The 14,689-nt window shown below is 54.1% G+C and overlaps 1 protein-coding gene across 1 annotated transcript; it reads right to left on the bottom strand.

The window, feature by feature from the left end:
• Positions 1 to 913: 913 nt before the first annotated feature.
• On the bottom strand, positions 914 to 6,640 carry SEC11C (SEC11 homolog C, signal peptidase complex subunit). The gene is made up of 6 exons (XM_080363126.1): positions 6,489 to 6,640; positions 5,667 to 5,776; positions 4,322 to 4,471; positions 2,167 to 2,286; positions 1,471 to 1,528; positions 914 to 1,101 (listed from the first exon to the last, which is right to left on the bottom strand). Exons 1-6 carry the CDS (start codon positions 6,528 to 6,530, stop codon positions 1,048 to 1,050), a joined length of 534 nt encoding a protein of 177 aa, XP_080219252.1. The 5' UTR covers positions 6,531 to 6,640; the 3' UTR covers positions 914 to 1,047.
• Between the last annotated feature and the right edge of the window lie 8,049 nt (positions 6,641 to 14,689).

The following is a 14,689-nucleotide window of genomic DNA, read 5'->3' as shown; positions in this document are numbered from 1 at the left end:
GAAGAACCAAACTCCATAGGAAAAAAGCATCCTGCTGTTCCTTATCAAAGCTACAAAATCAAAGCAAGCGAGGAAAACAAGTTCTGCTTTGTTGAAGGTAAAAACGCTGACCAGAGAAAAGTCCAGAATTTGACACAGGACAGTATCAGGTAAGTTTTACAAGGAAAAATACTTTTTACATTTAACACCATTCAGGTATCGTATGATGGAACAACATTCTCAAACCTGCAACTTGAGTTGTCTCGCCCTCATTGGCAACATCACTGAAGCGAAGCATGCGACTGTGCTATTCATCCAGTAATTGACGAGCGCTAGTAAAGCGCCGAAGCCACCTTTTTGTCGGGTTTGTTTTACAGCTAGGAATGAAAGGCAGAACGGTTTACAGCCTGGATTACAGAAACATACACAGTCCCTGAAAACCCGGCCTCTGAAAGTCAGGCCGTCAGGATTTTTGTCCCTACACCACCAAGGATCAGGCTTCGAATTCAGGAAACCCCTCCAAGTTTCCATTTCTCGGTTCCCATCAGAATGGAAGAGCCTGTCTGGTCCATTCTGTCAGGCCACTTCTAGACAGCTTTCTGTAGGCGTAAGTCTGATTAAACCTACAGCTCAGTACCTGTTCCGACCCACCTGCGTGTCCTCACAAACACCGACAGAACAGTTCGTATGGCTGGGAAAGAGAGGGAACCGATCCAGACCACAAATAATCAAGGAAAAACCCACAAAAACAACGAGGAGGCAGAAAGTGGGTTCGGATGCAGCACCACTTAAAAACGGCCGCGCAGGGAGGAGCGAGGCCCGAGGCGACAGCGCCGACGGCCCGCGGCCCCAGAGCTGCCCCAGGCAAGGCGGCAGCTGCGGAGCATGGTACGTGTGCTGTTACATAATTAACCAACAGCCGAAAGCTTTAGTCATTAGTATGGTTTATTTAGACAAGACAAAAGCTTGTACAGTTTTGTAACTGTATACAGAAATGAAAACATCTGAAATATATTAGTTTTTCCCCTGCATATTTAGCTTTTCGCTTTGTTCTCGAGAAGCGGTTCCTCAGGATTCCCGTTTCAGCAGCACGTACGCGCCCATCACCGCCAGCAGGGCGTACTGGAAGAGAACAGGGAACAAGCACCGTATCACTGCACACACGTTCTGAAGTGGCTCGAAGCGCTCTCCAACATCGCACCTTCCGCACAGGTGCACACAATATTTTAACATGACCCTATTAACGGTAAACACGACTGCATACGCTTAGTTTATGACAGTCCTATGAAAAAGGTTTTCAAATGATTACAAATGCAGAGTTCTACCGGATAACAGACGAGCTAAAACAAGCAAAACCACCCACCACAGCTCATCTTACGTTAGGTACTAAACCACACAGATTTACTAACGCGTACTCTTACATGCAAGATTCTTACTACCTCGCTATTTTATAATTTTAAACTCCAGTACTCAAAATGTCTGTGTACATACCTTAAATTTTGGATAGTCGTTCATTATTATAGTTACCATACCAACGTAAGGCAAAAACCTACAATGGACAAAAGCAGACAAATGTAAAATTAACCTTCAAATATTACATGGAGATGTATTGAATATTTTAGATGATCTATTTCAGATTTAAAAAACCACAACAACAAGCACCAAAACTAAACAAAACCCGAAGCAGAGCTTTAGAGACTTCATGTACTTCATGAAAATTTGGGAGCAAGACCTCAGATTTCTGTCTCATGTTTCTTCTTGCTGCATACTGATAGCATTATTTATTATTATTAGTTCACTAATTATTAAGTAATCCATCCACACGGATCCCAGAAATGGCAATAAACACCACGGCAGCGAGGGGCACCCCCAGAAGCTCGTCCCGCAGCACAGGGACGGGCCCTCGGGGTTCGCTCCTGTGCTGCAGCTACAAAAGCCCCGTGAGCCAGCACAGAAAGGACGGATTTGTTAAATGTGCCATTACCTAAGAAACAATTAAAGATTCCACTGTTGCCATCAGCGACAGCACCACAGGAACTTCCCCAGGAAGTGATTCTTTATCATTTCATGTAATAAAGTTTTAGAATACTACACCAGATCTAGTTTGTACCGACAGTGGAACTGAATTACATTCTAACCCTAGATGTTCTATTTTAGTTACAAACGCAGACGTTTCACATTACTTACCCTCTCGCTCTTCCAACAACGTCTTTCTTCTCTAACCAGTTCTGACCTTCTTTGTACAAACCTCTATCATCGACTTCATTATTATCACCTTTAGTCAGAAATTTGATGTTCCCATTTTCTCTAGAAGGCAACGAGGTGACAAACCAAACACCACTTAATTTAAAAACCTCAATTAACATCTACAAAGCACAATGAAGATGAAAAGTGCTACGAGATTAGATAACTATGTTCACTTCCAGTCCTGCGTATTTGACAAACACCATTAAATCATTAACACTGCAGTTGTTACTGACAGAGTCAATAGATTTTAACCAGAAATGTTTTTAAAAACCACCCCAGATCATCGTTTGTATAAACAATTACACAGCGAACACGAGAGGGACACTGTCCACCCCGTGCGGGCACTGAACCTCAACAGCAGCACCGTCTGCCTGCCTGGGAAAAGCCAAACACACCAAACCAGAAACAAACCCAACTGAATGAACCCCCAACAGCAAAAGCATTTGACTCTGAAATGCTGAATGATACCCTAATAAGTTTGTTCTGCTTTTAACAAATTGTGGAATAAGATCCTGTGAAGCCATCACGCAGTACAGAATAAATGGAACTGCATACGAACCACAAACCTCAGCTGAGGCAGACCCTGAAAGTCTTCCCTTAGGAGAGACAGGGCTACAATACAGGGCTTTAGGACTTGCTTAACTCTTAGTAATCATGTTTATGTCAAAAAGCTTTGTCCTTTTGATGAAAACAGCTATTGAAGAGTCTCTAAAGTAGCTGCACACCTGCATCAAATTTACTATTTTGTCACTAGCACCACAACACAGTTTTAGGTCACTTGTTAACTGTTAAACGATCCAGTGAGTTCCAGGCAAAGCCCCACTCATGTTTGATATTTGTAAGTGTGGCAAACAAAACGTGTAACCAGCCTTTATGTAACATAATGCACACAAGATGCTCCGCTGGGCTTTGGGGACCATACGGAGAAGCCCACGGCACCAAAAGGCGGCGGCAGGTGACAGAGCCTGGGCAGCCGGCTGCTCCCGCACCCGTCACCGCACCTCTCCGGCCCCTCTGCACCAACAGCGGTTTAAATCCCGACCCTCTCCAGCCTCTCTGCACCAACAGCGGTTTAAACCCCGACCCTCTCCCTGCCGTCTCAAATTAACCAAGTCTCTTACACCAGGTTTTGAACGTGACATGATTTAATCACTGATGTCAGGAAACCTGCCACGTCTCGTGCCCTTGCAAGACTTCAGTTCGACACTCCCACTTCAAAAAAATCATTGAGTTTACAGTCTTCAAACTGATTTGGATTAAGAACTGCCAACTGCAAGTAATTAATATCAAGAGACAAGGAATTTTTATGAGGACAAATTAGGTATTTAAGAAAAAAAAGGTAGTTCTTGGATATACGCATTTGTTTCAAAAAAGTGTTGAAGAACAGATATTACTCAAAACATAATCACCTTCAGTTCACAGCCAGGATTTCCTGAGTAGCAAACATGTCAGTGCTTGCCACCTCCAGGCTGGCTTCTTGCTGTGCAGAACCACAAACAGAATTGCCGCCGTTTGCAGCCGGGACTGTTCATCATCGCAGGCACATGAATAAAGGTAAAAACAAGTCATCTACCTGCTGCTTCCCAGCACAAATTGCTGTTGGCATTGAGACTAATACACACCAAGAGAATAACAATCTCTTCTTTCATTCTTAGTCAAACCTCTTTCTTGGAAAGTTTCACATAACAAAGATCACATACTTGTCAGACTTCATATACAGCTCTGGCTCTGAACCTTCACTTTCTTTCAGAGATTTGTGTTTAGAAGTAGCTATTTATCACACCAAAATCCCAGATCCGTGACAGCCGGCACAGCAGCGGGCTCTGCTCCCGCCAGCGAGGATAACGCGCACGGCTTCCCCGACTCCTCTTTGGGACGGGGTTACCTACACCCGGCTGAGCAGCTCTGCTGAGGGACAGGAGTCAACCGTGCCACAGCACCGCGGGAAATGCAGATCACATCCCAGAGGTGGCTTTGATCTTACAGCGTATCCTCACCTGTCTTCTCCACAAAATACCACCAAATTAAAATGTAAGTGGAAGTCACAGTGAAGGCAATTACATTTAGAAACAAGGAAAGTGCCAAGGTGCATTACCTTTCATGTATTTTGATTACTCTGTGAACTATTGGAATGTCTCTGCCTTCGACTTTAAAAACAACTATTTCACCAGCTCTGATTGGGTCATCATGGAAATTCGTTAAGAACAACAGGTCTCCCCTGTGAAAAGCTGGTTCCATGCTGCCACTACAAACAAAGAGAGAGGGTTTATTAACGTTGTGGTGAATGAAAGAAGAGCTATGAAAACAAAGAACATTTAATTCTTACAGACAGAGTGACAACTTCAACATAAGTCTGTAGCTTCACCCGTTCACTAACAGCACGCCAACACTCAACACAACCAGACCTCAGTAAGTCTCCGAGCCAGCCTACAGAAGCCTGGCTTACTGCCCCAATGAAAGGAAACAAGCTGCAGAGGAAACAGCATTGTGGCTATGACGGAGGAACAAAACAAGCCATTCTGGTTACAAAACCCAATCCATCAGTGAAAAGACAAAAAACGTCTCCCAGTACAACCAGAAGTACTTCTCAACACAGAAAGGGTTCAATTAACACCAGCAGGAGTTATGCTTACATCAGCAATTATTATTAATGATCAGAACACCCTGTGGGGGACTACGGTGCGTCCGTGGATTCCCCGATGGAGGGTATGGGAACAGAAATCAGCCTTGAAGATATGAAGGCCCACCCGTGAGAAAGATGGGAGTAACGGAGTATCTGGAGGTGTTCAGGATGTACCCGCCAGAGAGAAGGGAGTAAAAGAGTAACACTGATGACAGCAGAAATAGCCAATGAGATGTTACTACTGCAACTTGTAACCAACAGTGAAGAGACACATGAATTGGTAAAACTGTATCAAAATGCACTTGTGGCAATAAATGGCATCTACTAATTCCATCCTGGAAGAGCGCGGTCTGTGTGGTTTGTCCGTCTCAACCACGACAACACCCCCCATGCCTGTTTTCAAAGCCAGCACAGTGCTTTTTGGTAACAACCTCTAAGGCAGGATTCCAGATTCCATAACTAACAACATGAATAGATAACTCTCATGAAAATAACGGTGTTTGCTGCACACATTCCTTGCTGACAAACACTCAATTTCTGTTCCATGAACACGTGTTTAACTTCACGCGTCTGATCAGCATTCAGGGTCTGCAAGGCTGACTCCGTACACCACATATCTACAAACTTCAATGGAAACCAGACTGCAGTTATGGAAACAGCCCAAGTGTCCAGAAACCGAGTTAAAAGAAAAAAGTGTTTGAATATTTATTTAAGGAGGTGAGATTTCAAACTCAAAATCTATCCAAGGGGGAAAGGAAGGAGATGAAGGACAAAGCAATATCTGGACTTTAACAGAAACGCCGTTACATCGACTTACCTGAGCACCACAACAATAGGGCTTTCACTTCCAGTAACGACGATCAGCCCTTTCCATATCATGAGGGCAGAAGACACGATCATAGCAAAATTCAAGACTTGGTAATACAGCTAGATAAAATGAGAAAAGTATTGCTTAGAGTTACCACGTTGTATTTCAAAGCACAACACAGAATTTCAACCCATATGCAGCACTGAGTCACAACCCAGGCAGGGGACTGTTACACTACAACCGCTTTCCAGGAGAAGCCTGGTGGAACCGATGCTGCACCGGCCACGCGCGGCACGGTCAGTCCGGCGCCCGCTCCGCACCCCCCGGCGAGCGCAGAACCCACCGGGCGCACTGGAAACACCTCTGAAGTGTCAGCTAACGGGTCTGACCGCGGGTCGCTGACCCCTCCCGCGCTCACAACAGGCATGAGAAATACAGTAAGCGCAGCAGCCGCTGCACTGTGAGCAGCTCTCTCTTCTGGACAGAGGAGCTGTGAGTGTAGAAGAGACACAACAAGGGACCATTTCCTTCACGGTCTGTCAGAAATATCTTACGTGGAAAATCTCTTATAACTTGAGTTGCTGCCCCGCAGCGCGGATACACCTTACACCGCCGCCTTCGTTGTTCTCCTCGGCAACACACGGAGACACCGGCCAAAAGCGACCCCGCCCGACTCCGCTCACCCGCACTCCAGCGGGGTGACGCGTCCGCTGGGACTCCCAAGTGCACGACCCGCCCCAGCCCCAGAACCTCCCGCGGGCCCCCGGCCCAGCCCCGGCCCCCGGCCCAGCCCCGGGCCCCGCCTGGCGGCACCGGCAACCCCTCCGCTACCTGCCGCTTGTTCATGCGCCGCAGGTCCCCGAAGAGATCCATGGCGGCCGGGCCGGGCAGGGCAGGGCCGCACCGCTGGGGCAGCTCCGGCGGCTCCTCGGCGGGCGCGGGAGCCGCTCACAGCCCGAACCCCCGCGCTCACCGCAACAACCGCGGAACCGCGGCGCGGGCACCGCGCTGCTCCCCGGGACTTGTAGTGCCCGTGCGCCGCCGCCCCGCCCACACGCCGCGGCCTCTGCCGCCGCCCGGACTACAACTCCCAGCATGCACCGCGCCGAGGGGCCTGAACGCGAAGGCCCTCGCCTCCTGTCGCTGCAGGTGCCCAACCCATTTGCGGTCCGAGGGGGCTCTCGGTGCACGCTGAGAGCCCACGACATGGCGGAATGAGCCAGAGTCGTCTGGCAAGCAACAGGACGGCGGCGCCGGCCTCCTCAGCCGCGTCCTTCGGGTCAGGCGGCTGCCGGCCAGCCCTCGCTGGGGCCGCCGCTGCGTGTGCGCCGCTGATTGGAGGACCGGCGGGGCGGGGCCGGCGGGGCGGGGCCGGCGGGGCGGGGCCGGCGGGGCGGGGCCGGCGGGGCGGGGCCGGCGGGGCGGGGCCGGGCGCGCGGGTTCCCGGTCCCCGGCGCGCTGCGGGGCGGTGTCCGCGCCCGCGGACCCTCCGGTGCCCGCTCGGCCCCGCCCGCGCCCGCCGCCGCGTTTGCAACTCGTCTGGCACTTGTGCAACTGGGAAACGAGGATCGCGAGACTACTAATTAACATCCGTCACACATAAGGAACCGTTGTCTAATTACATTTCGCTCCCAGCAAGAAAGGGCCAAATTCTCGTTTACACCAGAAATCATTCTACCTGGAATCAACCTAAAAACCTCATTGAATGTACCACCAGTTTACAGCAGGGCAGCAGAACTGAGTTCAGACCAGGCAGTTGTAGACAATCTGACAGATAAATCTGTGTCAAATTTACTTTGCCATTGCAATGAAATCTTTATGTTATTTCTTGTGGTTATAGATGTACATTTATCTTTAGCTATTCAAATAATTAATTACATTAATGCAGAATATAATATTTGCCTTAATATAAAGAAACCACAGCAAACCAGCTTTTGCTCCAAAACAGCGCGTACCGCACCCACACTGCGACTCGTGCAGTCATTGTGCTGGAGACAATTAAAAGCGGAAGCTCAGATTATAAAACCTAATTTTGTAACAAGTGGAGGGAAAAGCCATTGAAGCCGCTTGTTCTTTCTGCACAGAGAGGCCGCACGGTTTTGTGCAAGGCACAGACCCACACCTGATTCTGAGACCATTGCCTGTCACTTTGCTACCGATCAGAGTTCCAAAGCTCAGAAAACACTCTTAGCCACCCACTGTACATGGTGGGGAAAGGGAAACGTCAGCAATGGGCTTTTCTTCCATTTCCACAGATGCCAGGAACCACTCACCCACGCTTCTGCTGGTGGTTCTGCTGTTTTATCATCTGGATGATTTAGGTTGCTAAAGGTCACCTGTGTTTTGAAATCCTCCCGCTCTCTGGATGTTTGACTTCAATATTTGTACAGTGGATCTTTTGGAGCGCTGCGGCTGCAAAATTATGCACGTTTTTAGAACACAGAATAATGTAGCTCTTGACATTCTGGCTGGTTTGCCAGACCTTTGCGAACATCCAGGCATTAGAGCTACCTGCATATATAATATTTGAATTACAGCTCTTTGTTTTCGAAGAGATTGGCCATGGGCAAATAACCAGCACCTTGCACCTGAGCTGAAAAATGTAGGTTAATAGGCGAAGCCGCAGGAGTTCACCTGCAGCTGCTCAGAGTAGAGCGCGGGAGAAACGCGACGCCCGACTTCCCAGGCGAGCACTCTTGGTTCCGAACGCATCGGAACTGTCGTGCTCCCCGTTCGCGCCGCTCAGCGGGCGGCTGGAGCGGCCGTGCTGCGCACAGGGCGCCCAAAAGCACCGGGGTGCCGCTCGCGCCGATCCCTCCCGGCGTTCCCGTAGCACCGCGGCGCTGAGCTGCCCGCGTAGCGGCTGCGGCGAGCGGGGCGCTCCGCAAGGGGCTTCTGCTCCACCTGCGGGCGTCAGGGACGGGGCGAGGCGGAGAAGGCGCGTGCCGGAGGACGGGGCTGCAGTCCGGGGTCCAGGGGACACAGCTCCGCCGGGCCCGTGTACAGCAGGCTCGCTGTACACAAGTGTCCTCGTCCTCCGGCCAGCGCGGTTGGATTGTCCTCTGCCATGTCCATAAGCAAGATCGCGGTCCTGATACCTTCACTGGTACCTTCAGGCTGTTGTCAGAGGAGCTGTGCAGGACCAGGTGTGTCTAGACGTCTTCAGGTCTCATTACTCCTCATTTTCACCCAACTTTACACACCTGAGCAAAGCTGCAGCGGACTCCATACGAGACCCTGTCTACTTCTGTTCAGTCCTCAGAAAATCAGTCTCTGGGCATCGTCCTGTCCTCTGGGGCACGGAGCTGAGCCCTGTCCCTGTCCTGTCCCTGTCCTGTCCCTGTCCCTGTCCTGTCCCTGTCCCTATCCTGTCCCTGTCCCTGTCCTGTCCCCCGGGGCGCGGAGCTGGGCTGCCGCACGGGCCGGGCTGGCCACGCTGCAGACCCGTCCCGGGAGGGTCCCCACGCGCAGGGCTGTGTCTGACACAGCACCGTGGCCGTGCTGCAGCGGCCACAGCGTCCCCGTGTTGTGTGGGTTACGTGCGCCTCACCACCCTCAGTCACTGCCACGTTTCACAGTACCCACTGAGGTGCTGCGGGTTGTTTTTCCCGTGTGAAGCACAGTGCTGTGGGATGTGACCCCAGCTGCACACCTTCGCTCTTAAAAGTTATTTCTGAAGTAATTTCAGCTGCCTCCGTCAGACCACACGCCAAGTAGTCTCAAGCAATTCTGCCTTTGAAGTACCATTAAGGTTCCTTAAAATGGGGCGCCCAGCAGGCAGGGCTCGGAGCGGCCTGTCACTGGCAATGCAGCCCTTCACGCCGCTGTTAATGGCACTTGCTGGCGTCTCGCTCTCGAGGGGCTCTTTCAGCCTCTGAGAAATCCAAGTGCAGTTTCCCCGGGGTTCGTGGGGGCTCTGCCTCACCTGTTGTTTGCAGCACGTGCCTCCAAGGGGCATCCAGACTTCGCCGGTGTCCTCTGTTGGCTCTGCGCTGCGTGCAGACGCACCCGCGCCCTGTCCGGCGGCAGCGCTGGCTGCGCGGCCGCTCCGGCGGCAGGGCCGGCGCCCGGCGCCCGAGCCGCTCTGCGCCCGCGGGCCGGTTCTGCAGCGCCCTGCGCCGTGCTGCCAGACGCTCCCGATCACACATCCCAGCAGCAACTTGTGATCGTGCACCCTCAATATCCGTGTATGTACTTAATTATAAATTACAGAAATGTATGACTGTACTAATATATTAAGCACGTTATAAAACATACAGAAAAATAAAAAAGTGTGAGATAAAGGTGACACGAACATTATCTTTTACAAAATATTTTATTAATTTCATTTTCCAATGGTACAAAGATATTTTGCTTTAGAGCACGCGTGGCTTCCGTCTCGGGGAACTCCTCCCCCGAATCCCGTTGCCTGTCCGGGATCTATAAACAGGCGGAGTTTCCAACAGCGTCGGGGCGCGGGTGCGTTTGGACAGGTGAGCCGACGCCGCGGCGCGCCCTGCGAGCCGGTGCTGCGCGGCTGGCCGGGGCAGACCCGCGTGCTGCAGGGCGCAGTCTGAGACTGTACCTCCTGTTTCTGTCCGAACGTCCCATCGAATTCAGCTCATAATGTTCTCTCTTTGTCCCCTTACCCCGAGGAATCAACCAAACCAGAAACTACTTGAAAAAACGTTTAGGCCTTTCCAAGTGAAAAAGAGTTCATTTTTAAAACTGCCCACGAGCAAAGGAGGAGACAGTTAAAAGGTTTCTAAAAACTCTAACGAAAGGAACTATTTGATCCTTATTCAGGAACAATCTCTTGGTGGTGAAACTGCGTGTAACGCGTCGGGTTTGGCTGTTTGCCGGGGAGGGGAGAACACTGAGGCGGCCTGTGGGAGTTTAGTTTCCCTTTCCTCTGAAAACTGCTACAACTTTTGCATAAAAGCAGCTCACCTCGAGCGGGAAACGCCCGAAATGCCCTCTGCAGTGGGTCAGCTCTGGTGACAGCCCCATTGCACCGACCCCGTTGTGCCGGGTACCAGCCCACAGACTGTCACTGCCACCGTGTCCCTGTCACCATCGGATCCAGGCCAAGACGCAGCGCCGCTGTCTGCACCTGCAAAGCGCGCTCGTGCCCCGTTGTCCCCGCTGTCCCCGCTGTCCCCCGGCACCGAGCCGGCTGGCAGTCGCGCTCACTAACCAGTTGCCATCGGCTCACCTGCGCTGGCCGAGCGAGGCTGACACGCGTCTGCCAACAGCAACGACGGGGAGTGCTGTCACCTGGGAGCCTCGGTCACAGCGCTGGACAAGAGGCCCCGGCGCCGGGCACTGGGCTCGGTGAGCTGGGCTTGGCCGCTGGCACAGCGCCTGCTGCGTGGTGCTCGTGCCTCGACTTCCGTGGCCCCCGGCGCGCTCGCCGCCCCGAGAGCAGCCCGCGGCGTGGGGACGTCCGGGGAGGCGAACCCCCCGGAGCAGCGCCGCTGCGGCTCGCTGCGCCAGCGCTTCTCTGCATATAAAGGGCTCCACTTGTTCTGCTAACAGCAACAGTATGTAAATGTAATGACCAAGTGCTATTTTGAGACTGTAGCTCCTCCAGTTACAGCCTGATTGCATCCATCAGGAGCTGCTCTGCATTTTAACTGAGAAAGTGACAGTCACTTAAAGCAGGAAATATCGCTGCACTTGACCTTCACTATTAACCGGCACACAAGCTGTGGCCGTGCCAGCCGAGCGGCGGAGGCGCTCGCAGCAGCGCCGGTCACGCAGCGCACCCACACCCCGCCATCGCCTTGCAATCATTGCATATGCAATAGCAGAACTTGAGACAATAAAATAAACGGACTGGGTAAAGGCTCCTGCCAAATCACATTAAGGGACATATCTGTGAAGGATACAATGTTCAGATTATTTTGCCAATAGTCACATTACTGCTCCAGATAAATCTCTTTTATCCAAACCAGAAACCTGAGGGTCAGAGAAGCAAGCTGTAGTGCCTCCGGTTTGTTTTCCAGGTGAATCTGGGCCATTCCCAATGCCTTGGTGACCAGGCGCTGTCAGAGCACCCCATAGCCGTGGGCAGAGCGCTGTGCAGGGGCGTTCCGGCCAGCAGGGAATGCGTGGCGTGCGCTCAGCACCTGTGCCGGGGCTTTGCCATGGGCTGGCAGCTGCTGCTGTGCAGGCCTGTCCCGCGGGGACACGGTGACGCGGTCCTGTGGGGACAAGGTGCCGCGGTCCCGCAGGGACAAGGTGCCACGGTCCCGTGGGGACAAGGTGCCGCGGTCCCACAGGGACAAGGTGCCGCGGTCCCGCGGGGACAAGGTGCTGCGGTCCCGCGGGTCCCCGCCGTCCCCTCCCGCCCGCCCGGCCGCACCGCAGGGCGTCCCGCTGCCGCTGGCCCGTGCAGGGAAGCTGTGGAGGAGGCAACAGTAACACCAGTCTCTGTAGGGTCACTTTTGAGGACACAATTCGCTTGTTCTCAAAGGCAGGAAGCGCGCAGGGAGCAGACAAGACGTGCTCCGTATTTCACGCTCCTGCATCCCCCTCCGGCCCCAGAACCCCGTCTGCACACAGCGCCCGGGGATGTAGGTCGGGTGTGCTTGTGCCTGCTACGTTTGCCACGTTCTGTACTTATTTATCTTCTCACTCCATTACCCACCCTTTGTCCTCCTGGGCGCCTAGACGGATAACCTTTTACTAATAATCTGAAATTCAAATACAAAGAATTGACTCCCGAAGTGCCCCAATATTTGAGAAAGGTTTTAAAACAAAATAGGTTTGTTCTGTGTCCCATCACTGGCCTGGCAGCTGCGTGTGTGTGCTGGGTGTTCTGAGAAAGGTAATATTAACAGAATGAAAAGGTCAGAGTTATATAAAAATCCTTTTAACGCCGAGCAGGCCTGCTGTGCTGAATTCCCCACAGATACGCAGAGGGAAGAACGGAGAACGTCGGGGCCTTGGGCGGGTGAAGCCGTGACCTGTGACCGCCCTCGGCAGCGAGCGCGGGCAGCGTGCCCAGCCGCTCTCGGCCCGAGCCGGGCCCGGCTCTGCCCGGCTCTGCCGCCGGCACGGGGACCCTCCGGGCGAGTCACCGATGGGGGGTACCGGGGTGGCCACCGCACCGTACAGGGGCAATATACCTGCCCGGATCCGGCCAAACGCTTGTCCAGCTCAAGCCCAGCTCTGACAAAGCCAAAACCACCGAAGGAATCCTTCACAAATAATTTTATTTGCTATAAATACACTTTTTACCCTTGCTGAAACTTTGATATTCATCATTTTCTGCAGCATCGAGTGTCACTGTTCCACTGTACGATGGAATTAAACCCATGTGTTCTATCAGTTTTGAATGTTCTGCTCCTCGCAGGACATGGTTCCCTCGCACATCCCGAGTCCTCTGCTGCACCCGCCACAGCGGGGCCCAGCGCCAGCTGCTGCGCGGAGGAGCAGCTGAAGGGTGCAGGGAGCAGGGTGCAGGGTGCAGGGAGCAGGGTGCAGGGGGCAGGGTGCAGGGGGCAGGGAGCAGCGGGGCAGGGAGCAGGGTGCAGGGAGCAGGGTGCAGGGTGCAGGGAGCAGGGTGCAGGGTGCAGGGAGCAGGGTGCAGGGAGCAGGGTGCAGGGTGCAGGGTGCAGGGTGCAGGGAGCAGGGTGCAGGGGGCAGGGTGCAGGGTGCAGGGAGCAGGGTGCAGGGTGCAGGGAGCAGGGTGCAGGGTGCAGGGAGCAGGGTGCAGGGAGCAGGGTGCAGGGGGCAGGGTGCAGGGTGCAGGGAGCAGGGTGCAGGGTGCAGGGTGCAGGGAGCAGGGTGCAGGGAGCAGGGTGCAGGGTGCAGGGAGCAGGGTGCAGGGGGCAGGGTGCAGGGTGCAGGGAGCAGGGTGCAGGGAGCAGGGTGCAGGGGGCAGGGTGCAGGGTGCAGGGAGCAGGGTGCAGGGGGCAGGGTGCAGGGTGCAGGGAGCAGGGTGCAGGGGGCAGGGTGCAGGGTGCAGGGAGCAGGGTGCAGGGTGCAGGGAGCAGGGGTCAGGGTGCAGGGAGCAGGGTGCAGGGGAGCAGGGTGCAGGGGGCAGGGTGCAGGGGGCAGGGTGCAGGGTGCAGGGAGCAGGGTGCAGGGAGCAGGGTGCAGGGGGCAGGGTGCAGGGTGCAGGGTGCAGGGGGCAGGGTGCAGGGGGCAGGGGGCAGGGGGCAGGGTGCAGGGGGCAGGGTGCAGGGTGCAGGGGGCAGGGTGCAGGGAGCAGGGGGCAGGGTGCAGGGGGCAGGGGGCAGGGGGCAGGGTGCAGGGAGCAGGGTGCAGGGGGCAGGGGGCAGGGTGCAGGGTGCAGGGTGCAGGGGGCAGGGTGCAGGGAGCAGGTGTGTGTGCTCTCGCTCGCCCCCCGTGCCCCAGCGCGCCGCCCCCATCGCTCTCCGGCAGCGCGTTCTGGCCCCCGCTGCGCTGATTGCGTGGGACGAGGCGGCTCTGCCCGCCCGCTGTCCCACTTCTGCTCATTGTTCCTCCCTGCCAGCCTCACAGCCTTTCTCAAGGGCATTGTTGTTGCTGGCAAATGGAACATTTTGGAAAGCATCTCAGTGTGGCCCCGTGCACAATGTGGCCGTCCGGCTCCACGCTGCCTCACTGGGCCGTTGTGACCTCCCAGGCTGTCATTTTCTGTTCCTTTCCCACTGATAAGTGCCCGTGTGTCCCCAAGAAGATGCATGCAAAACTTGCCCGTGTGGTTTGTGTTCTTTTCCACACATCCTAGTGTCTCACTGACTTGTTTCTGTGCCGTTTCCCAAAGACCTCACGTACATGGGTCCCTGAGACAACCCGAGCTGGCAGCGTGCCGGCTGCTCCGGTGACCCAGCGCCCGCCCGGTGCCCGGCACCCACCGCCAGCCCTTACGAACTGCAGCAAAACGTCTGTACACCCCACAGTGTAACAGCTGAGGAGGGCTCAGCACTCCGGAAAGCGTTGTTTTCATACACCGAGGGACACCTCGGTGGGTAGAGCGGTCCGAGGGGGGCACGTTTGAGCACCAGCACTGCCGGTGCCGACCGACACCAGCAGGCGAAGTCAGCTCTCTTCACGCTGTG

Source organism: Nesoenas mayeri (genome assembly GCF_963082525.1).
Source record: "Nesoenas mayeri genome assembly, chromosome: Z".
NCBI lineage: Eukaryota > Metazoa > Chordata > Aves > Columbiformes > Columbidae > Nesoenas > Nesoenas mayeri.
This window is presented reverse-complemented; position numbering and strand designations above follow the sequence as displayed.